The sequence below is a fragment of the Chanodichthys erythropterus genome, chromosome 18, assembly GCF_024489055.1.
Source record: "Chanodichthys erythropterus isolate Z2021 chromosome 18, ASM2448905v1, whole genome shotgun sequence".
Lineage (NCBI taxonomy): Eukaryota > Metazoa > Chordata > Actinopteri > Cypriniformes > Xenocyprididae > Chanodichthys > Chanodichthys erythropterus.
The window spans coordinates 2,513,458-2,537,289 of record NC_090238.1 but is presented as its reverse complement, the minus strand read 5'-3'; the positions used below and the strand labels follow the sequence as shown (position 1 = coordinate 2,537,289).

The 23,832-nt window shown below is 39.4% G+C and overlaps 1 protein-coding gene across 1 annotated transcript; it reads left to right on the top strand.

Annotated features, from left to right (window-relative positions):
- The first annotated feature begins 17,584 nt into the window (after window positions 1-17,584).
- LOC137006565 (nuclear factor 7, ovary-like) lies at window positions 17,585-22,344 on the top strand. Its single transcript, XM_067367427.1, has 6 exons — window positions 17,585-18,195; window positions 19,155-19,250; window positions 19,483-19,713; window positions 19,791-19,813; window positions 19,895-20,013; window positions 20,471-22,344. Exons 1-6 carry the CDS (start codon window positions 17,803-17,805, stop codon window positions 21,010-21,012), a joined length of 1,404 nt encoding a protein of 467 aa, XP_067223528.1. The 5' UTR covers window positions 17,585-17,802; the 3' UTR covers window positions 21,013-22,344.
- The last annotated feature ends 1,488 nt before the right edge of the window (window positions 22,345-23,832 follow it).

Below are 23,832 nucleotides of genomic sequence, written 5' to 3'. Positions count from 1 at the left end.
AAAATGCTCCCTCAGTTCCGCCAAAATTTGTTTATGTCTGCGCAAATCATTTCACACCGGATTGCTTAGTGAACGAATATCAATACAAAGGGACAACACAAAACAGAGACTGTGCTAAAAATGTGCTACTCAAGGAGGATATACAAGTAAAAACTGTTTGTGATCCAGCTTACAGTCTCCAGAGTGATACTGGATACGGCAGTAATGAAGGTGAGAGCACTTTATTACAGTTCATCGGAGTTGATTTACAGATATAAAGTTTAACAGTTTATTAAGCACCACCTGAAAAGGCATGAGGTCTTTATATATTTGTGTACTGTTAGTTGTAAGAAGTGTTTCTGTGTAATTCGCTGTGTATGTTAATGATAATGCAAGGGAGGGAGAGAGTTTATGGATAATATTTTAATGCACACTTGCACTGTGTTTTATTAAGCTCTTACAGAGATTTTTCAGAGTAAAAACCGATGCTTCATCTTTTGTATGAAGTACAATAAACGTTATAACTCATCAGTAAAGTTTTGGCCATCATTCGGACGGTACAACAAGCTTGTAGTAATCTAGTGGATAAAAACAAGACGACAAATAAGTTATAACCGTAATTTAACTAAACTATTCCTGTTCTATCTTCATGCAGCATATATTCACAGTTTTTGACATTGTAGTGTGTCCTGACTGAATCCTGACATCGGAGAATCAGCTCTTGAAGCTCCGCCCTCTTAGGCCGGGAGCAGCAGCTCATTTGCATTTAAAGGGCCCACACTAAACGGCACGTTTTTGCTCAACCACTAAAAGTGGCAAATTTAACAGGCTTTAAAACATGATCTGTGGGGTATTTTGAGATAAAACTTCATATATCACAGTCTGGGGACATCAGAGACTAATTTTACATCTTGTAAAATGGGGCATAATAGGTCCCCTTTAAGTCCTGTAAGTTTTGAGGTGGAGCCTCTATGGATCGGACCTAATTAGTGGCTAGATGTTCTCCCAGCTGAATCTTTTAAAAAATAAATTTCTTTTTTTTCAGCCATTTGTTGCCCCTGTGCCAACTTTTTTGAGACCTGTAGCAGGCATCGAATTTGAAAGGCACTCATTTAGTTGCTAAAATTGTAAAATTTCTATACATTTATGTTATCTATATTCTATTATGAATAAAATAATGGCTCATGTGATTTGAAAGTCTTTTAGTTTTCATTTTATTCAAATTTAAAAAACGTCCCAACATTTCCTGATTTCGGGTTGTACAGTAGTAATGAAAAACAGCATCTGACAACCAACTCACATCATTATAGCAAACATTATATAAGATTATTCATTTCAATATTTGATAAAAAATGTAAGATTATTCCTGCTGAAACATCCTTTGTAGAACTTTGAGTAAAAACGTTGCCTAGTGGCATTTAAAGCATTCCATTCCCACAAAATATGGAGTCTGCCAAAAATTACATGTTGGTGGTACATAACCTTTCAATAAATACAAATGAACATGTCTGGAATGACCAATTTGGCATTTTAAGTAAATAATCTGATCATGTCTACACTCAAAAAGAAAACTTGCAAAAAAAAAAAAAATGAATTTATGATTGTCACATTTTATCTGCCATTGTTTATGTATACACAAGTTTAGTACAAGTTTGAGATCCGATGATTTGACATTCTGTACAGGTACATCTCAATAAATTAGAATGTCATGGAAAAGTTCATTTATTTCAGTAATTCAACTCAGATTGTGGAACTTGTGTATTAAATAAATTCACTGCACACAGACGGAAGTACTTTAAGTCTTTGGTTCTTTTAATTGTGATGATTTTGGCTCACATTTTTCAAGTCTGCGGTCATTCCTTTCACTTCAACACCTTTTCCTACTACACTTTTTCCTTCCAGTCAACTTTCCATGAATGTGCTTTGACACAGCACTCTGCGAACAGCTCTTTCAGCAGTGACCCTCTGTGGCTTACCCTCATTGGCTTACCCTCATTTTACATATATTTATATATAATCGATTTTTAATCTCTATAATAAAAATGTACAATTCAGATTTTGATCTCCATATACATTTACATATATATATCTTCCAAGGGGTTTTTTCCCTCCTAGGACTTTTTTCCTAGTGCTAGCACGCTGGGTTTTTCTCCTAGGGGTTTTTTTCCACCCCTGGAAGTCAGCCGACATTGGCTTAATGTAGCACCATCTTGTATATGTTACATATTACCATGCTTGTTTGTACAGTTTTAACCACTTCCCTTTTTTCTGTGCTTCTAATATGTAAAGCTGCTTTGAAACAATTACCAATTGTAAAAGCGCTATATAAATAAATTTGACTTGACTTGACTAGAGGGTCTTGATGATCGTCCTCTGGACAACTGTCAGGTCAGCAGACTTCCCCATGACTGCTGCTGGGATTACTGATCTAAACCCAGTATTTATAACCTGAGAATGGAAATTTAATAGAACTTGAAATTAAATATTCAAGTCTCAAGTCTCAAGTCTACTTTATTTATAGAGCCCTTTTCACTACAAAGTAGACCAAAGGACTGTACAGCAACAAAAAAAAAAAAAAAAAAAAAAAACAATATACATCATCCAAAAGTCAGCAGTTAAAAGCCATAGAAAACAGGTACGTTTTCACGCGAGATTTAAAAACATCAACTGAGGGTGCAGATCTGATGTCAGGTGGAAGGGTATTCCAGAGTCTTGGGCCGGCAACCGAAAATGCACGATCCCCTTTGGTTTTCAGACGTGTTTTCGGGACTGAGAGCAGTAAGCAATTAAATGATCTTTGAGATCTACCAGAGTTCATATGAATCAGGTCCGAAATATATTCTGGGGCCAACTCATGGACAGCTTTAAAAACGTACAGTAACATCTTGTACTGAATCCGATATTTAACTGGAAGCCAATGCAGCTTTTCCAAAACTGGAGTAATATGCTCCCTTTTCTTTGTATTAGTAAGGAGTCTTGCAGCTGCATTCTGGACCAATTGCAATTTTGAAATAAGAGTTTGACTTACTCCCAAATAAAGTGCATTACAGTAATCCAAACGGGAGGAGATAAATGCATGTATCACTATCTCAAGGTCAGCAGCAGACAGAAAGGATTTCATTTTTGCAATAGTCCTCAACTGAAAGAAGCAACTTTTCACCACACTTTTAATTTGACGATCAAACGTTAAAGCAGAGTCAAAAATTACACCCAAATTTCTTATGTGGGGCTGCACATTTGTTGTCCATGAACCTAACACATCATTTATGTCACAGTCAAACTTATTTGACCCAAAAATGATTACTTCAGATTTATTCTCATTAAGCTGTAGGCAGTTTCGCTCTAGCCAGCTCTTCACCTCCTCAAGACATGGTAGCAAAGAAGACTGAGAAGTTGATCCTCCAGATCTAATAGGTAGGTAAATCTGAATATCATCAGCATAAAGATGATAAGACATTCTGTGTTTTTTGAAAATAAGGCCTAAAGGCAACAAAAATAATGAAAACAGAATAGGGCCCAAAATGGAGCCCTGAGGTACTCCACAGTCAATAGGAACTGAAGAAGAGGAAAATTCCCCAACCCTCACTGAAAAGGATCGTCCCTTCAAATAAGAAGAAAACCATTTTAAAACAGTCCCTCTCAGACCCACAACATGCTCTAAACGTTTAATAAGGATGTCATGATCTATTAGATCAAAAGCTGCACTAAGGTCGAGCATAATTAAAGCTCCTCGACTACCTGAGTCTGCAATGAGTAACAAATCATTGGAAACTCGCAATAAAGCAAATTCAGTGCTGTGTCCTGCCCTAAAACCAGACTGAAAAGCATCTAGCACATCATTATTAGCTAAAAAAGAGCTCAACTGAATTAAAACCACTTTCTCCAATATTTTTGAAATACAAGGCAGTTTTGAAATTGGCCGGTAATTTGTATAATCCAAGGGGTCCAGAGTGGACTTCTTGAGAAGAGGCTGAATGACCGCTTGCTTAAGACATGATGGAAAAATACCTGTAGAAAGACTACAGTTCACAATAGATGTAATACTTGGTCCAATAAAGTCAGCTGTTGTACCAAGCAAACCTGAAGGCAAAACATCCCAACTGGTACCTGGGCGTTTCAGTTTAGCAATAATATGACTAATATCGGTAGATGCAACCAGATCAAATTCATCAAAAGTATTGACATTAATAGAGTCCTCTGCTACCTTTCTGCCCAAATCACGAAACCCGGACATAATGTTTTTAGTTTTTTCAGAAAAAACACTTAAAAACTTTTCGCAACACTCTATAGATGGCGGTATTGTGATGGCATTTGGATTAAAAAACCTATTAATAGTTTGAAACAAGATCTTCTGTGAATTTGAGTGCTGCGATATAATATTTGAAAAATAGTCTGCTTTAGCATCCTTTACAGCTTTCTGATACCCAAGAAGTGATTCTCGTAAAATCTGTCGTGAAACCAGAAGTTTATTTTTCTTCCAAGCCCGTTCTGCCTTCCTACACTGCTGTCTAAGATCACGAGTATGTTCATTAAACCAGGGCTGATGATTTACCTTACGAAGCTTATTCTTGTAAGGAGCAACAGAGTCCAAGACTTCAGAGCATATAGAATTAAAAACAGAAAGTAGTTCATCTGGATTAGTCATAAGAGGTGCAGACTCCAACCGTGATACAGAAATGGTACTAAAAATCTCACCAAACACCTGTGGTGTTGATGAAGTAATTGTACGGGAACAAACATAATAGGACTGACTCGCCCTCATTTCAGTTGGCACATTTACACAGAAAGTAACAGGCATATGATCCGAAATGCAAGCATCATTAACATCAACATCACAAATAGACAACCCTAAAGAAAAAACAAGGTCCAAGGTATGTCCTTTCTCATGCGTAGGACCAGAGACATGTTGAATAAAATTAAATGAGTCCATCAGGTCTGAAAACTCCTTGACTAAAGGCTTCCCAGGACAACAGATATGAATATTAAAATCCCCAGCAATTAAGATATAATCAGATAACAATAAAATAGAAGATATAAAATCAGAAAATTCCTGGATAAAGACCTGGCTATACTTTGGAGGTCGATAAATGACCACACCCAAAACAGGCTTAAAGAACTCCAGTTTTAACAACTGAACTTCAAAGCTCGAGTAATTCATGGTCGATAACCGGTGGCATTTAAACTGCTGTTTGCACACTGTAGCTAGACCCTCACCACGACCCACTGATCTTGGGGTATTAATCAAGTTATAGTCAGTTGGACAAAGTTCATCACATGGACTCCATTCATCCACATTTATCCAAGTCTCTGTGATAAATAAAAAGTCCAAGACGTTATGTGAAATAAAATCATTTAAAATGAAAGTCTTGTTTGTAATCGAGCGTGCATTAACCAATGACATCTTTAAAGTCTGTGAGACCGTAGAAACAACAACTGAGGTTTGCCCGGACTTTACCGTCTTAGGATAGAGTAAGTTGCTCAAGTCAGCACCTCTGGAACACGACGAAGAAGAATTTCCATCCAGATAAAAGCGCAACGCCGACGGACATCCCTCCGGGTAGACTGGCAGCAAGCATGAACGGTGTTGCAGTCGATTCTGTTCCCTTTGGAATGTGTGTTCCCCCTGCTGACTGCGCATGCGCCATGAAACACCGCTGGATGGACGGAAAGCGAAGGAGGACAAAAATATTGGCGCTACGTTTAAATGTCTTGCTCTGTAGCATAATAAAATGATTCAGTCCAGTTTTATTTCTGTGAATTAAATTAATCTTGGACTTGTTCATAGTTTATGTATTATGCCTGAATTTATAAATTTGAATTGTGCCAACACAAATTAGCTTATGTCCAAACTTTATGCCTCATATTACCATTTAGCATTATTGCAAATTTGATTGTTCCCTTCAGAATCTGTGTTCCCCTTTTCACAAGCATGGGAACCCAAAAGGTTCAAAAAACTATTTTTCCCCTCGAAGGTGGTATTTTTTTTTTTAAGCATTTTTTATTTATTTATTTTATTTTTTTAAATCTTTATTCCTTTTCCAATTTAAAATGCACTACAGATTTTAATGCCATGTTTATTAAGGCTTTGGTTAGTACAGAAGCCTCCATTGCAGGCCTATTTGAACCACAAGGAGTTCACAGGTGATTTTAAATGGCAAATTTTATAAAAGAAAAGAGTTTACCCAAAGTGAAAATTGAGAAAAAAACCCTCCAAAAACAAAGGCTTCATAACTGAGTCATTTATTGCAAGAAACACATTTGTATTCTTTCTCTGTAGATGGATTGCCCACACATTTTAAATGGAACCACCGCCCGCAGTAGTCACAAGCAATCTGTCAACATAAAAGAACTTCAGAGTCTTCAAATGTTTCAGTCTCTCCTCCAGTGTCTTCAACTGTTTCTGCCTCTCCACAAAAGTGGCACAGTTCACTTAGGTCATCTATGGAGGTACAACACTAGTGAAGGTGCACACCAAAAAGCACATCAATGGTATTCATAAGTAGCCATACCAGATTGGTGTAGCAGTGGTAAAGCAATCTCCATTCTGAACCGTGTTATGTCTTGTTGCTCACTGGAGAAGTTTATTGTAGAATTTTGCACAATGTGTTCTGCAAACTGAAGTAATAAGACAAATTAACTTTAAAGTATTGTACCATTTCAATGGACATTTAATATTTTTATATAATGCTATCACACCTTCAAAGCAAACACGCCACATGAAATAGTGTCCCTCTGAAGTGGGTGAGGCAGGCTTTCACAAACCCAGTGTGAAACTGAGACACCTTTTGCCATCATCAGGGCTCTACAAACAAGAGTTTTCTTTCAAGCATACATGTTTCACAATAACACTACATCTGATTGTGTTGCATGAAAAATACCTTGTTGCCTCCAAACACTTTTTCTTCTTGATTGATTGATTTCATTAGTGCCCTTTGAAATTACACATTAATTTTGTTAAGAATGTTATATTGCACCCTTGCATCTTGCATGTGAAAAATATTAAAGAAGGCAATAATGACAACATATAATTGTATCCATATATATTTATTCATTTTTATTTTATATAAGGAACAAAATATAACATAGTATCTGTTTCCCTTGTGACAATAATTTGAGGAACTCAAATTTTAGCATGTGTAGGCTACTTTGGAAACAGTGAACATTGTTAATACATTTTGTATACTGTTGTTGTATATCATAAACATGTCATCTCTGTATTTTTGCTATAATAATAATGCTAAAAAATAAAAATGCAGTAATATGAGGCATCAAGTTTGGACATAAGCTAATTTGTGTTGGCACAATTCAACTGAATAAATTCAGGCATAATAAAGTAAATACAGGCATAATACATAAACTATGAACAAGTCCAAGATTAATTCAATTCACAGAAATAAAACTGGACAGTGAGAATCATTTTATTATGCTACAGTGCAAGACATTTAAACGTAGCGCCAATATTTTTGTCCTCCTTCGCTTTCCGTTCATCCAGCGGTGTTTCATGGCGCATGCGCAGTCAGCAGGGGGAACACACATTCCAAAGGGAACAGAATCGACTGCAACACCGGCGCCAACCCCACAGCTCCACAGCAAATTCCGCATTACCGTCTTCTCTTGCAAACTGCACCACATCAGAATATTTCCGCAAAAATCGCTGCTTCACGTGCGCGCCTGCACGCCTCCCCCGTCTTCGCCGGCGCCTTTGCTTACAGCACGCACTTCGACCCCACTGTGTACGCGATGGCAGTACAGAATGCGTAAAGAAATTCTTATATCCACTGCTGATCGACAAGTCCATAACAAACGAACGAATCTGAAGCAGGGTACTGCGATCATAAACCCACACTGACTGACCAGGACAAAACAAAAAATATAAAAGAACACAAAAAAGGAACAAACTAGTAAACAGAGAGGAGCGACGGCAAGCCACTACACTGGTCGGCGCCATCTTGGAATCACCTACCTCACCTAACTAACTGTTAGTACCTAACTAACTGTTTGTATCTCAAATTCTAATAATTTGAGATACAAAAGAATTAAAATTAAAACAAAAAAGTCTGGAAATATTTTACTTTGTCTAATAAACCTAGAATATATTTAAGTTTGAATTACAGGAAAAAAAACACTTTTTCATGATATTCTAATTTATTGAGATGCACCTAAGTCTCAGAGAGAGAGATTTCTTTGCTGCAGCATCTGCCAGTTCATTAACAAATACTGTAGTCCCATTTGACACAGAATCCAGCAGAAAATTATTTTTTTCCTTTAAAAAAATTCAATTTTGCAATTATTTTAACAATTATGGGGTGGTGCAAAAAAAGAGGAAGATTTAGAAAAAAAAAATGTGTGTTTTTTATTTTTAGTGTATTTTTAGCAATTATGAATGTACTGGAAAAACAGAAAGGAGACTGTCTGAACATTAATAATTTATTAATAGTTATTTTTACAGAAGAACAAGAACATTAATATTAATATGGTTACAAAATTGTAATCAGATATGTATGCCATTAATCTCAGAAACAAAATTTGGTAACGTGTTACCGCGTGTAATGTGTTGGCAGCAAAGTTCCTTGATTATTACGCCAGAATGAGAGAATAGTTCTTAGACATATCGGCCTAGAAAATCACAACTTTTCATTTTCCGTCGGTCTTAGTACACAATGTAACTACAGAAGAGTCAAGTTTTAAATATGAAAAATATCAAAACTCTTTGGCCATTTTTGAGCGAGATGCTAACGGTCTAATCAGATTCAATGAACTATGCTAAGCTATGCTAAAGGTGGTACCGCCAGACCTGGAGATCGCCTGAATGGATTTGAAAATGGTAAAACTCAACTGTTTAACTCAAGGGGAGTTGGAAATGAGCCTATTTTCAAAAAAAAAAAAAAAGGTGGAATGTTCCTTTAACAAAGCAGATGATATTGCAATAGAAACTAATGGACTATGAGTCGCTTTCAACCCAAAATGGCAGAAGCGCAGGGCTGCTGCTGGGTGCTGGTGTTGCAATGGAACCAGAGATTGTATATTATAGGGAGATAAGAGGGTCTGTATCTCTTACCATTGGAGAAAGCTTAACAGCTAACTTAATCATGTGCGGCACCTCTCAGCCTATTGTGTAATGGCAGTGACATCAGTACCCGCCATTCAAAACTCCTTCCCTGCGTATCGCCAGAGCCGGAGCGTTAGCATTAGCCGTTACGCTTTTTTGGCTAAAGGTTTCAGGCTTGCCGGGAGGCTATTCGCTGCAGAGCCATAACCTCCAGCTCCCCCTCTCTTGACCTACTTTGGGCATGATGGGTGGAGCTGCATCCCCCAACCACACCCTAACCCTACCCATAACCCTATCTCTCCACCAATTCAACAGGTTAAGCTCCACCCTTGAGCTCCAGAGAGGTGGAGCTGGAGGTCATTATGCTCTGCAGCGAGCACTACTTGGGCTTGCCTTCCAGTGGCTTTGATGGAACGTTCTATTGAGTTTCACTTCTTGTCAGTAGATGTTCTTTGCCCGTGTTCTCAAACGCTCCCCTGCAAGGACCCCTGAATGACTATGCCTGAGTCAGTGCCCGATTGCAGATGACCCAGATGCAACAGAGCAGATCAACCAGAATTTATTCATAGTTCAGATAACGTTCAACATAGGCAGACTGCCAAGCGTCGTCCTCTTAGAGGCTTGCAGCTGGTTATCAGACAAAACAAATTGAGAAGCAAATCTGGCGATGGTGCGCAGTTCTCAGTAGCTCGGTCTCGGTTCTGGAAGCTCCACAGGTTGTAGAATGAATGCTCAATGCCTGGCAGCTGGCAGAAACCAAGGTTGAAGTACAGATGGCTCAGAAGGTCAGAAGTGCTGGGAGAAGTGGGCTCAGAAGGTCAGAAGTGCTGGGACTAAGACGAGGATGGACACACAAAAAACGTTAAGGATATCTGGGTGCAAGCAGAGAGATAACGCCACAATATTGAAATTAATCATCTGACAAAGAAACGAGAAAACAGAAGGGAAAAACAGCAAAGCAAATCAGAGAAGAAGTGAAACAGGTGTGAAGGCAAATCAGCGCGAGCGCTGATAGTAATGACAAACAGCTGAGTCTAATAGGCAATGAAGAGGAAATAAGGAGAAAATCAAACCTGGCTCATGACATGGCAATCGTACCATAAGAAATAGTAACATCAACCATAAAAGTCAAGTCCCCTTTATTTATATAGCGCTTTTTACAATGCAGATTGTGTCAAAGCAGCTTTACAGTGATAACTGGTATATAATTTTGTCTGTACAGCAGCTCTTAAACAATGGTGTCAATGTAGGCAGATTCAAAACACCATTGAATATCAAATGTCAAGTGTCCCCAACTAAGCAAGCCAAAGATAATAGTGGCAAGGAACCCAAACTGTGACATCAAGAGGAAAATAGGTGTTAAAATGGTGTTAAAATGGAGAAAAAAACCTTGGGAGAAACCAGGCTTAATCGGGGGGCCAGTGCCCGGTTGCATAAAGCACCTTAAGTGTAATTTTCCCTTAAGATCGCCCTTATGTTTCCCTTAAACTTAAGGGTGTTGCAGAAAATAACCGTTAAGTATTACTTAAGGGTTTCTTTAGGTGAAACGTCATAAACCCTAAGAATTTCCCTTAAGTATGTATTTTTCACTTAAGTAATCTCTTAAAAAAACGTAAGTGTTGCATAAAGCCCCTTAACCGTCATTTCCCTAAGTATAACATAAGGTTCGTAAAACTTCACCTTAAGTGTTACACGGAGAGAGCAGGTTCAATCCAAGTCTTCTAACGCTTTATATGATAAACAAATTGTACTTTAGCGGTTTATTCACATAAACATTGATGAAATCACATATGTAGGACATATCTTATATGGTCAACGACACAGCCGTAATCATATGGATGTTTTTCAATAAATGGACATAAATGATGAGAGAATATTAAAAATATCTTTATTTGTTATCCAAAGATGCATGAAAGTCTTATGGGTTTGGAACGACATGAGGGTGAGTGAATGACGACAGAAATCTCAATTTTAAGTAAACTATCAATTTGAGTTTCTCGTCTGGTCATTCTCTTTCATATTTGGTTTTCTTTTTTGTTTTCCTTATCCATCTTATGTTGTTTTCTGTGAAAACTTACCACGATATGTATTAACAAATAACGTGTCCATGGCAACAGTAGAATTTTATAACGGCAAAACCTGGGTTGCTGTTGTGAAACACTTAACGGTTTCCCTTACCTAAGTGAACAGTTTAAGAGATTATATGCAACTCCCTTAAGTCATTCCCTTAGTTAAGGGGAAATCACGCCTTAAGTGTCATACTTAAGGGAAAAACTTAAGGTGCTTTATGCAACCGGGCACAGTTCTCCTCTGGCAAACAGTGATTTGTTATGATTCAGGTAGCTATCATAAGTCCGATAGGATCGCAACAGTCAAAGTATTTATTCCAGTTCCATCCAGTTGAGGATCGTATTCATCACACCGGTATGGACGGTTGTTGAGGAACTGTGGCACTGGCTGTCGTGTTGATGATGTCTTCACAATGGATGATCTAGCTGACTCGATCTCTGCTGATACTTCAGGGCTGTGTTGATGATGTCTTCACAATGGATGATCTAGCTGACTCAATCTCTGCTGATACTTCAGGGCTGCGTTGTGGTCGTGTCAAGGCGCAGGTCCTCGATCTCACCTGGATACAACCCAGATCTGGTTGACTACGGTAAACCTCGGGATAAACAGAAAGACTAATATTAGTGTAGATGCCAATCTTCTTCTGATGTAATGAGTACATCTAGTGTTATAGGAAGTGTTCCCGGTTCCGGCTGACCTAATTTATGCAGCCTAATAGTCTTTTAATGGATTTGAAAATATAAATTGATAATGTGTTATGTGTATGCCAGGTAAAGAGATGCGTTTTTAGTCTAGATTTAAACTGACCGAGTGTGTCTGCTTCCCGAACAATGCTAGGAAGATTGTTCCAGAGTTTAGGTATAACAATACACCAATTCATATTCTTTACATTATGTATCACGTGATACAACCAAAGCATCAGTTTTGAACTAGATACCATGACTGCAAAACAAGATGTATTGACTAATAATATAGATCTATTCAAAAATGGAAAGCTAAATTCCTTTTGTTTCATCACTATCCATGGTCATAACCACTGCAAGATCTAAACATTTAATATTTGACAACTGTTTTATGAAAGAAATGTTAAGCAACCAACAGTCGGTTTTCCAGTGATGCAAACTAATTTCACCATTTTGAACAAAACTTCTACACTTAAGTATTTTCATGTTTGAAATAACTCCTCATTCAATATAATGGATGGTCTTCTTTTCAAACAAAACTTTATATCAGAACAGGATTTGCTTTCTAGGATGTTATTTTTGTTGTGTTTTTTTAGAGAGCAAAAACCGTCCCACAAAGGTTATTTCGGTTAGTGCTGTTAATAGCATTGGTTTCAATTCTGTTCAAACATTGACATTGTTCGTCCAGGACACAAAAACGTCTCGGTTATGTATATAACCTTAGTTCCCTGAATAGGGAACGAGACGCTGCGTAAATCGCTATGGGAACGATTCTGTGTGATGTCGTCGTGAAGCATGTATGCAAGCTGTCCAATCAGGAGACGGAACGTCATAGGCGGGTGACGTCATTGACCAGGAACCATAAAGCCAGCCTGGACACACTGTCATTCAGCTTCTCAAAGTCTGAAGCAAGTCGCTCTCGGGCATGCAGGGAGTATGGCAAGGATACACAGCATCGCCATAGTCGCCATAGGAACAAGTGACCGATCATGTGAGGCAGAGGCGCACAGTTCACAGTAGCACTTGAGCTCCTGTAGTGGAGCCGAGGTCTAGTTCATAGAACTTAACAAAAGTGTACGGTGAGGACCAGCCTGCCGCATCACAAATGTCATTGAGGGAAACCCCTGAAATAAAAGCCTTGGAGGCAGCCATACCCCTGGTTGAGTGAGCCCGGACAGCTAAAGTTGAAGGCTGTCCAACCGACTCATAAGCAAGTGAGATAGCCTCAACCACCCACTTGTTCATTCTCTGCTTAGATGCTGGTAGACCTTTCCTAGGTGCACCAAAACATACAAATAGCTGTTCAGCTTTTCTCCACATGGCAGCTCTGTGGACATACACATCTAATGCCCGTACTGGACATAGCAGATTAAGCTTTTCCTGGTCTGATGACATAAATGGAGGAGGACAGAAGGCCTGCAGTACTATAGGTCTCGCAGTATTAGCGAGAACCTTCGGAACATATCCAGGTTTAGGATGTAGAAACGCCTTCACATTGCCAGGCGCAAATTCCAAGCAAGATGGAGCAACCGACAGGGCTTGAATGTCCCCAATTCTCTTGAGAGACGAGATGATAAGGAGAAACACTGTTTTTAGTGTTAGAAATTTCTCTGCCACCTCTTCGATGGGCTCGAAGGGGGCCATAGATAGGCCCTGTAATACAATGGCCAAATCCCATGTCGGAACTCTCGTACGTACTGCAGGTCTAAGCCTCAAAGTGCCACGAAGGAAACGTGTAATGAGCGGGTGTCTCCCCAAGGATACCCCACTTAAAGGAGCATGGTAAGCAGCTAAGGCCACCACGTACACCTTCAGCGTGGAGGGGGATAACCCTGCAGAAAATCAATCCTGTAGGGATTTCCTTGTGGACGGAGCTCTGGACTGGAGTATGGTCTCAACAACCTCAGTTGAGAGACCGGAATCTATGAGACGTGCCCCCTCAGAGGCCACGCCTGAGATCTGGGAGGAAGTTTCTCAGTGATAGAAATACCGCCATCATTTCCAGACAATTTATGTGCCATATGAGATGATGGTCCTGCCACAGATCCCATGTCGAGCGACCACTCATGACCGCCCCCCCCCAGCCCGTGAGGGATGCATCTGTCTATAGCGTGATGTGACGACCGAGAGCCCCCAGCACAGGTTCCTGGGATAGAAACCAAGGTTGCATCCATATGTCTGGAGCACGTAGGGACCCTTTCTATAGCCTCCTTTCGCAAGAGTGTCTGAACTTCCTGTGCCAGCACCAGAGCCTGCTCGGGGTTTACCACCGTGGTTAAAACCCCGTTGAATCGGGGTGGGCGTGTTCTGAACTGAATCGCATACCCCTCTTCTATGGTTTGCAGGACCCACTGAGATACTTTTGACAGATTTTTCCACTCAAAAAATCTACTAAGGGAACCAGCCTCTCGAGGCTGGCCTCTGGTGGAACATGAGCAGCCAGCACAGTGCCCTGAAACGGCGGACTGGCAGGGAACAACTGGTGTGGCTGCAGAGAGAGCGTGCCACCCTCGGGTGACACGCAGGGAGCTACTGCGCCCCGGCATTGCGGCGGGGTTGGCAGAGCGCCCTCCTGAGGTTACCGAAGACACACAGGCACCGTATAGTGAGGTGAACACTGTCTGCCTCCGCAGGGGACTGCCCTCAGAATCCTGACTGATCTGGCGTCAGGATTTCTTAGACGAAGCCCTCTTAGCAGTAATGACGGCCCGCAGATCCGTCTTACCCTTCGGGGACTTCGCCTGCGAGTGCTGCCCTGTCTCCCAGCTCCTTGGAGGGGGAGTACGGGTAGCAACACTCTGCTTCTGGTGTTGTCTGTGCTGCGAGGAGCTCGTACTCAGTCTCTGCTGCTCTCGCCCAGCAGCAGAGGGGATTTGGGCCCGTCGAGGAAGAAACTGCTGCAAGGCTGCAAACTGTTTCTTGGCCTCTTGGAACTTGTTGGTGATGGTGGAAATAGCATCACCGAACAGGTTGGAAGGATCGAGTGGGGCGTCCAAGAGAAACATCTTATCCTTGTCCTTAATCTCGGTGAGATTAAGCCACAAGTGCCGCTCTGTGGCCACAAGGGCTGCCATAGAATGGCCCACTGACTTGGCCATCTCCTTAGTGGCACGGAGATTGGCAGTGAGACGCAACTCTTGGATAAGATCCGCCCCCACTTCGTCCCTTTCCACCAAATCCTTCAGCAGGTCGGCTTGGTATGCTTGCATGATAGACATGGTGTGCAAGCATGCAGCAGCCTGACCTGCTGCCGAGTATGCTTTGCCCACTAGCGCTGAAGTGGTCTTGAGCGGCTTAGTGGGCAACGTTGGGGCTTTGATGGACGATAACGCCTGTGGAGAGAGATGGCTCACAAGGGTTTCCTCTGCTCTAGGCAACACCCCATACCTGTGTCCACTCATCCCTGCCACATTGCTGTACACGGAGGTTTGAGGTGTGTAGACACTGGTAGATACCGGTCTCTTCCACGACCTCGACACCTCAGTGTGGGTGTCAGAAAAAAAACGGTAGTGCCCGATGTGGAGGCTGAGCAGACCTAGATGGCAAGAAGCGTTCTTCGAGCTTGCTTCTCACCGTCTGCTCTTGCTTTTTGGCTGGCCAATCGATGTTCAACTTGGCAACAACACGAGAAAGCACCTCCATGAGCTCCTCGCTCGCGGGAGACTGAAGTGGGGAATCTTCAGATTCTCCCGTTGCCACGCTAACAACATCTTGCACCTCAGAACTAGACGCCATTAACGTTACTGTATCCACCGGAGGGAAGAAACCGCAATGCGTAATTCCTGCCTCCGAATGGATACACTACCGGATGCAGCAGGTGAGGGCAGAGATAAGGCATGGCCATCTCTAACCCCTCTGTTACATCCATCTGTGAACCCCAGGACATAAGGCACCGCTCTGCCTCAACAGAAGTGGGACCCGAGCCCTGGGTAACGCGAACCGAACCACTCTCCTCGAAGAGGTCCCGGCAGGAGCGCAGCGTTCTCAGGGGTAGCTGCTCACAATGCACACAGGCAGCCCCCTCGAGAGCTGCCTGGGCATGCTGCACTCCCATGCAAACAACACACATTTCATGTGAGTTCCCGTCCGGGATAAAACGCGGACAAGGGTGCACACACTTCCTGAATTGTTGTTCGCTCGCCATAATAATACAACTTGTGTAAGACAGACAACAGTAAATAAGACAGACAGATCACACGTAGCGCTTGCTGAAGACACAGAAGCTGAATGACAGTGTGTCCGGGCTGGCTTTATGGTTCCTGGTCAGTGACGTCACCCGCCTATGACGTTCCGTCTCCTGATTGGACAGATTGCATACGTGCTTCACGATGACATCACGCAGAGGCGTTCCCATAGCAATTTACGCAGCGCGAGTTCCCTTGAAAGTGTTGTTTTTACTTCAAATAATGAACATTGTCTTTTTTGCCTTGTCTCACTCTGGGCATGGCAGTTTATTTGAAGTACTTGACTGTTGACCACCACTAACTACACTGCGTTCCAAATTATTATGCAATTGACATATCAGTAAGATTTCAGTACAATAAACATTCAGATTTTAGTTTTTCTAAGAAAATGTGTGTTTGTTTATTTATCCATGTCTTTTTAGATAACTGGTATCAATCTCAGACAAAATAATTTGCTAAGTCTATCGAAACCCTATTTAGAGGTTGTTCCACATTATTAAGCAAGTCACAGTTCTCATGCAATATGGGGAGGAAGAAAGATCTTTCTGAAGATGAAAATCATGAAATGGTGCAATGTTGTACGAAATGGAGATTATTGAATTATCATAAGATTTGTGAATGATTTAGGGCAAAGCAGAACTCAGTCAGATAAAGGCTTATTAATGAAAGTTCCTATCCAAAAAAAATTAGTAAAGTTCCTAAATGTAATTTAGGGAGGAGCGAGCCCATCTAATCTTCCAATCAACAGCCAGAGTATATAAGCAGCTGCTTACCTCTCTTCAGTCTCAGCCGTTTCAGCATCCCTCCACCTCCCCAAACTCCACCTTCATTTCAGGTACCTTGCCCTATGTAATCACATCCTATATTTATTCACTGGGGGGTGTATCAGAGCTCGAGTTGAAGATGCTTCATCGAGCCCCTCCTCAGTGGACAGCAAGCCAAATTAGCTAACCTAATACCCTAAAGATTATACGGGCAAACGAACTTGTTAATTGTATTAAAAGGGCAGCTTTAAAAAAAAAAGCCAGTGTTGAGCAGCAAACAGGTATTTGAAGCTTCTGGTGTCTCTGGAGTCTCAAGAAGCTCTCCATCAGGCTGGCAGTTGTGCGTAAAGATGCATTTTAGACACCACTAACCAAACCTCACAAAGAGAATTGTAAACATTGTAAAATTTACTTACTGGCAATTTTGGTCTCTGCCAAGCCTGTAAATTAACAAGAGTACTGTAAAAACACAGCTCAACTGTAAAAACTGCAAATTTACTGTGAATTTAAATGTGACATTTTAGTCCAACGATGGTGATGATGAATCCAAAATAACAAAAGGATTTATTAAACAAACAAAACTCAGATTAGTCATTTTACTGGATACTTGAACAAATAAACTATGTACAAATAAAGAACAATAAATAAAATTGTATTTTTATTGTCAATATTTGCTTTCTTTCATCGTTCTTTAGTGTTTGATTCAAGGTTTATAGCATTATACTAAAGTTTTATTGCAAGTTTTATAACTTCAAACTTTACCCTGAAGAAATCCTGATCTTGTTCTTTGAACCACACCTGATCATAAACTCCACCCTCTTCCAACACTTACCAGGAAGAGACTGACTTATTATTTCTCTTTTCTGTCATACTGACTCTCTTCTCTCTAGACAAAAGCAATAAAGAATCAGCGATCAGTGAAGAATGAAGAGAAACACTTTCAAGAAGGATTTTTGAGACATTTGTTTCTGAACAGACAGCAGATCGTTGTGATTCTCAAGGTGATTCATTTTTAAAACCGTCGTTCAGAAAGTGAAAATAAAGTTTATATTGCTGGAGCTCAAACAGTGAAAATGGCTTCACTAAATGAAGATCTTTCTTGTCCCGTGTGCTGTGAAATCTTCAAGACTCCTGTTATTTTATCATGTAGTCACAGTGTCTGTAAAAAGTGCCTTCGACAGTTCTGGAGAACCAAGAAAACTCAGGAGTGTCCTGTCTGCAGGAGAAGATCCTCAAAAGATCGTCCTCCTTTTAATCTTGTGTTAAAAAACTTGTGTGACTTGGTCCTGAAGGAGAGAAATGAGACACGTTCATCAGGATCTGAGGAGATCTGCAGTTTACACAGTGAGAAACTCAAACTCTTCTGTCTGGAGGACAAACAGCCTGTGTGTTTAAGGTGTACTAATTTACAGAAACACTTCAGTCACACATTCAGACCCATCAGTGAAGTGGTTTCATCATATAAGGTAAGACAAATGTCTCTTGTTTCACATGTAAGTGAAAGTGACATGAGGGCCAAGTAGGGAGTAGGAGAGCAGTGAGTAGTGAACACACACACTACAAACCAATTCACTGTGGCGCACGGGGAGTGATTGGGGGTTTAATGTCTTGCTCAAGGGGCCTCATTTATAAAGCGTGCGTACGTACAGATTTGATCTTAGAATGTGCATACGCATAAATCCACACCAACGCTCATATTTATAAATTCATCTTTGACGTGGAAAAGTGCTTAGAGCCACATCAGGGTCTGAACAGACACTTTTTCTTGTCAGATTACTGCAGGTTTTTGGAAATCTAAGCTATTTTTGCAGCTCGCCATTCTAAATTAAAGGATTTGGACGATAACTGGTGATTTTTTTAAATGTAAATGACATTACTTATACGTCTTCTACAAGGCGGAGAACTGAAACCATTCAGCTGCGCACAAGTTCAAGATCTGCGAATTTGCGATTTATAGATTTTACATCTGAAAGAGAGGTGAATGCTCGTTTTCTGTAAGTTTATTCTATGAATCACATGTACGCACATCTGAGAAATGATCGTAAGATCAAATGTAGGTCTGTTTTAATGGAACATTTTATAATTATATAAGGCCCAAGGACACCTCAGTCATTTCCTGCCGGTATTGAGAATCGACCCCCCTTTATCAGCAATAACTTCTGCTAATACATTTATACATTTTCACGCAGGTACAGAGAATATTAGATAACCTTTTTGTTTTGCTTTAATAAATGACATTGTCTTTTACAAACTGTACTTTGTGTTTTCTCAGGCTGCCTTTGTTTTAATTTCTGAATCAATTTAGTATCAGATGTTCACAAAAACAGAAGAAATACTTTTTCACAGCATTATATGATCATATCACTGTATTCTCTTCTTCTCTTCACTGTAATCTGGTGTTTTATGTGTTTTTGTTCAATTCTAGGAGGAGCTCAATACAGCACTAAAGTCCTTACAAGAGAAACTTCAACAGAATGAAAAAATGAAAGGAGAGTTTGAGAAAACAGTTCAACACATCAAGGTAAGGAAACAGAATCAAGTCATTTTCATTACAGCTGTAGGATCACTATATACAGTTATGATCTGATATATTTAATATAATGGATTCCAGTTCATTATTTCTGTAAATGACGAGCAGCGATCTGCTTCTGGATCCGTTATATGTCGGTATCGAGTTTATCTCTGATATGAATGATGTGAAGTGTTGATGTGTGTCGATTGAGATGATTGAAGTGAACGTGATTTGATTTCAGTCTCAAGCTGAGCACACAGAGCGTCAGATTAAACAGCAGTTTGAGGAGCTTCATCAGTTTCTCAGAGATGAAGAAGAAGCTACAATCACTGCACTGAGGGAGGAAGAGGAGCAGAAGAAGCAGATGATGAAGAAGAAGCTGGAGGAGATGAACAGACACATCTCAGCTCTTTCACACACAATCAAAGACATTGAGGAGATGATGAAAGCCAGTGAAGTCTGCTTTGTGAAGGTCTGATTTCAGATCATTGGTTGATCATTGGTTCATTGATTGAGTTCTTGATGATAAATGGTGTGTTTGTTCTGCAGGAGTTTCCAGTCTCAAAGGAAAGGTGAGTGATCTGCTCCTGTCTCTGGTCTCTCTGGTTCTGATCCAAAGCCACTGCAGTTCTGACTCCTGAATGTTCTTCCAGAGTCCAGAGCTCACAGCCGGATCCACAGATGGCTTCTGGAGCTTTGATTCATGTGCCGCGTTACTTGGGCAACCTGCAGTTCAGAGTTTTGAAGACGATGCAGGACATCGCCGAAAACTGTGAGTCTGACTGCAGAAAGAAAGAAAGAAAGAAAGAAAGAAAGAAAAATAACACGCTCCACTAATAATTTCTCAATCCAACATAATCAGTGAGTGAAACTCAACAGACAGTGAGAATAAACTGATTTAAATCAACACAGACTATCAGAGCCGATAACATGAAGATGATCAGATGCTGCTGAAGATCAGACACACACTTACAGTTTTTCATCTACAGCAGAAATCTCAACAGATCTCATTGATTTATTGTGATTTTAATTGATGGACACAAATGTCTGAATCACACATTTAATGTTTGTAGTTGATGATCAAATGAGTGTGAAACTAATACCAGCACTGACAGTGATCAGAGGAACATGTGTTTGATCAACAGTGTCATAATTCATAATAATCTGTGTTGGGTCACTCTTGATCATTATATGAACAATAAAAGCATCTGTTGATTGTGTCTCATCAGCTCCTGTGATTCTGGATCCAAACACTGCGAATCCACGTCTCGTCCTGTCTGATGATCTGACCAGTGTGAGAAACAGCGGGAACACACAACCTCTTCCTGATAATCCAGAGAGATTTGACCGGTATCTCTGTGTTCTGGGTTCAGAGGGTTTTAACTCAGGAACACACTGCTGGGATGTGGAGGTTAAAGAGAGTCACTGGTGGACTCTTGGAGTAACTACAGCATCAAACCAGAGGAAGGGACGTGATTTCTTCAACACTGATGTCTGGAGTGTGGAGTATAGACAGTACAGATGGGCTCCAGGTTCTAGTTTTCGTGTCAAACAGGATCTTGATCGTGTGAGAGTGAATCTGGACTATGACAGAGGAACGGTGTCATTCTCTGATCCTGTAACTAACACACATCTACACACATTCACACACACCTTCACTCGCACACTCTTTCCATTCTTCAGGTGTTCCTCTCTGTGGATCTTACCGGTCAGTAATCGTTACTCCTATAGGTCTGGATCTTCCTGCTTTCATCATGTTTCCAATATTTAATCCAGATCACATGAGTAAGAGTGCTGTTGATCTGAATATCAGTACGGTGGCTGTGATTGGGCAGTGATGATCACATGACTGATATCAGCACTACAGCAACACTCACACTCTCATATTTCATATCAACAGATCAATAAACAACACGTTTATTTAATTAGAGTTTAGAAGAAGTTTAAAAAACACTTTACACAATAAGATCAATTTTTTAGGCCATTGTAGGATAATGACTTGATTATTTTTTGTGAAGTTTGTCAATTTGCTAAATTTTACATAATTATATATTTTTTTTCTAGAAATTGAACCTAATTCTACACAGTTTCAGTGAATTTGTAAATGAATAACTGTTTGTTTCAGTTTGAATGATCATGTGTTCACTAAAATACATGTAAATGATGAACACTTAGAAACTCTTGATTAGCAGCATTTATGGATTTAATTTTAAAAACAAAAAGTCAAAGTTTCTGTGATTCACTGAAATCTGACAAAGACTGAGCTTCAGAACAGAATCTGATGATCTCTAGTTTTAAAAGTTTTGAACTACAGCATCATTCAGACAGACATTGAGAATCAGCGCATGAATCTCAACAATGACAATCAAAAGCTTCATGCCACAGTGCATGCTGGGAGTTTTGTATGCTGGCACCCAGCATGCATTGCAGCATTAAGCTTTTGATTGTCACCATTTCTGATGTGTGAATGATGCAGTACCTCTGAATGTGTTATGTGATGATGTCATAATCATGTGATTCGCTGATCTCATCCTGTGTTTATAAATCACAGAGTCTTTCTTTGGTGTAAAATAGTTCCTATCAGATCACATCTAACAATCATTACAGGTAGTAAGTTTGTTTCACGTCATCTACTTACTGCTTAATTTAGTTCTTACAACATTGTGTGGAGCTGCTAGATGTTTATTAAGATTAAAAGTGGTTTATTATGTTTAAAATCTGTATGAGGTGGTGAGAGGGTCTTTTACCCCACAGACACACGGAGCAAAACCAGCATGAGGCAGAAGACACACAGTAATGATACAAACACTTCAGCTAAAATAATGTTTTTTTAATAATGTCTAATTTAATACTTGTTTAAAACAGACACTTTAGCAAAGTTTGTACTATTTTCTGTTTTTATTTTGATAAATAAAAGAATTCATTTTTGTTCAATAAACATACTGTTATTAAAATATGTTCATTTTAAAAATACAGAAACAAAATTATTTAAAAAAAGTAAAGATTCTGAAAGCATTGAAGAAGATCACATAATAATTGAACCTCTGGTGCTCCTTATTTGTGAATCACACTCATCGTCCTCACGGTCAAAAGTGACCGGACACCTGTAACGTAACCTTATTTTTTCAGTAAAATCATTCTAATTCATTTTTGTTTAATAATATTTTTTCTTTTTGCATTTTGAGAGGGTTTTGTGGTAATAATTAATATTTATGCAGTAATTAATATCCATTTTCCCCATAGAAAATATATATTTTCTTTTCCAATTTCTGCAGTATTTCAGGTTAAAGGACTTTAACCAGTCCTTTAAAATCCAATTTTTTGAAGGCAGATTAGCGCCATCTGTTGAGAATATAGAAAGAAAGCATGTAATATCATGGTGTAACCACTAGTTGCCTGTATAGCTCTCTATAAAGCAGCTTGTGAATTGCCTAGTTGTTTTTAGAGATAATTACATATTTTTATTAGGTGGAAGATTTGAATATATATAAGTATACTTTTTGTCAAATTTTAGATATTTTTTTGTTAGAAATAGTGATTTGAAGTGTTAGTTTGTTGATTAGTTGATTCCAGTCAAACCTGAACATTGTGTTAGAAAGAGACACAAGGAAGCATTTTGTTGCCAATTTTTTTTTTTATTCAGAATTTAAACATTTTTCAATGAACATGACTATTTTTTGTGAAATGTCAGTGAACAGTAACAAAGGGAAGGAACCGTAATCAAAAAGAATGCAAAGTCTCTTTTAAACTGGATTTTTCTGTATTTGTTTTTTTTTACTACTTATGCTCGTCACAGAGCTCCTGCTAAAACAACAACAACAAAAAATAATAATAAAAAAATACGAATGATTGGAACGTGTGAAGAAACAAGTCTGAGTTTTCAAGTGCACTGACAAACCCAAGCTTCTCATCGCTGTTTGATGCAGATTTCCCATTCATTTCCAGTGTTTGTTTTGCACCCTTGATGTTTTAGTGTCACCCATTATTACTAAATTATTGAAATGATTTTACATACCTTCAAAACTGCTCTGTCAGCAGCTGATGTGTGCACTATAAAAAATGCTGGGTTAAAAACAACCCAAGTTGGGTTGAAAATGGATAAACCCAGCAATTGGGTTGTGTTAAATGTTTGTCCAACCTGCTGGGTAGTTTTATTTAACTCAACTATTGTTTAAAAATTACTGTATTGCTTAATTAAAATTAACCCAAAGTATGTTGGAAATTAACATTTATTAATGTTCAATGAATAATTATTAAACAACAAACATTTATTAAATTGCTTATTAATAAATGTATATTAATAAACTATTAAACTATTAAATTTATATTAATAAAATATTAAAGCTTATTAATAAACATTCACCTTTTGTCTATTATTGTTGTCTCAAATTGCATCTGGTTTTTAATTTCCCAACTATTTTGGGTTCATTTTAAGCTAGCCATATAGCAATTTTTAAACAATAGTTGGTTTAAATAAAACTACCCAGCAGGTTGGGCAAACATTTAACCCAACTGCTGGGTTAAAACAACCCAATCGCTGGGTTTGTCCATTTTCAACCCAACTTGGGTTGTTTTTAACCCAGCATTTTTT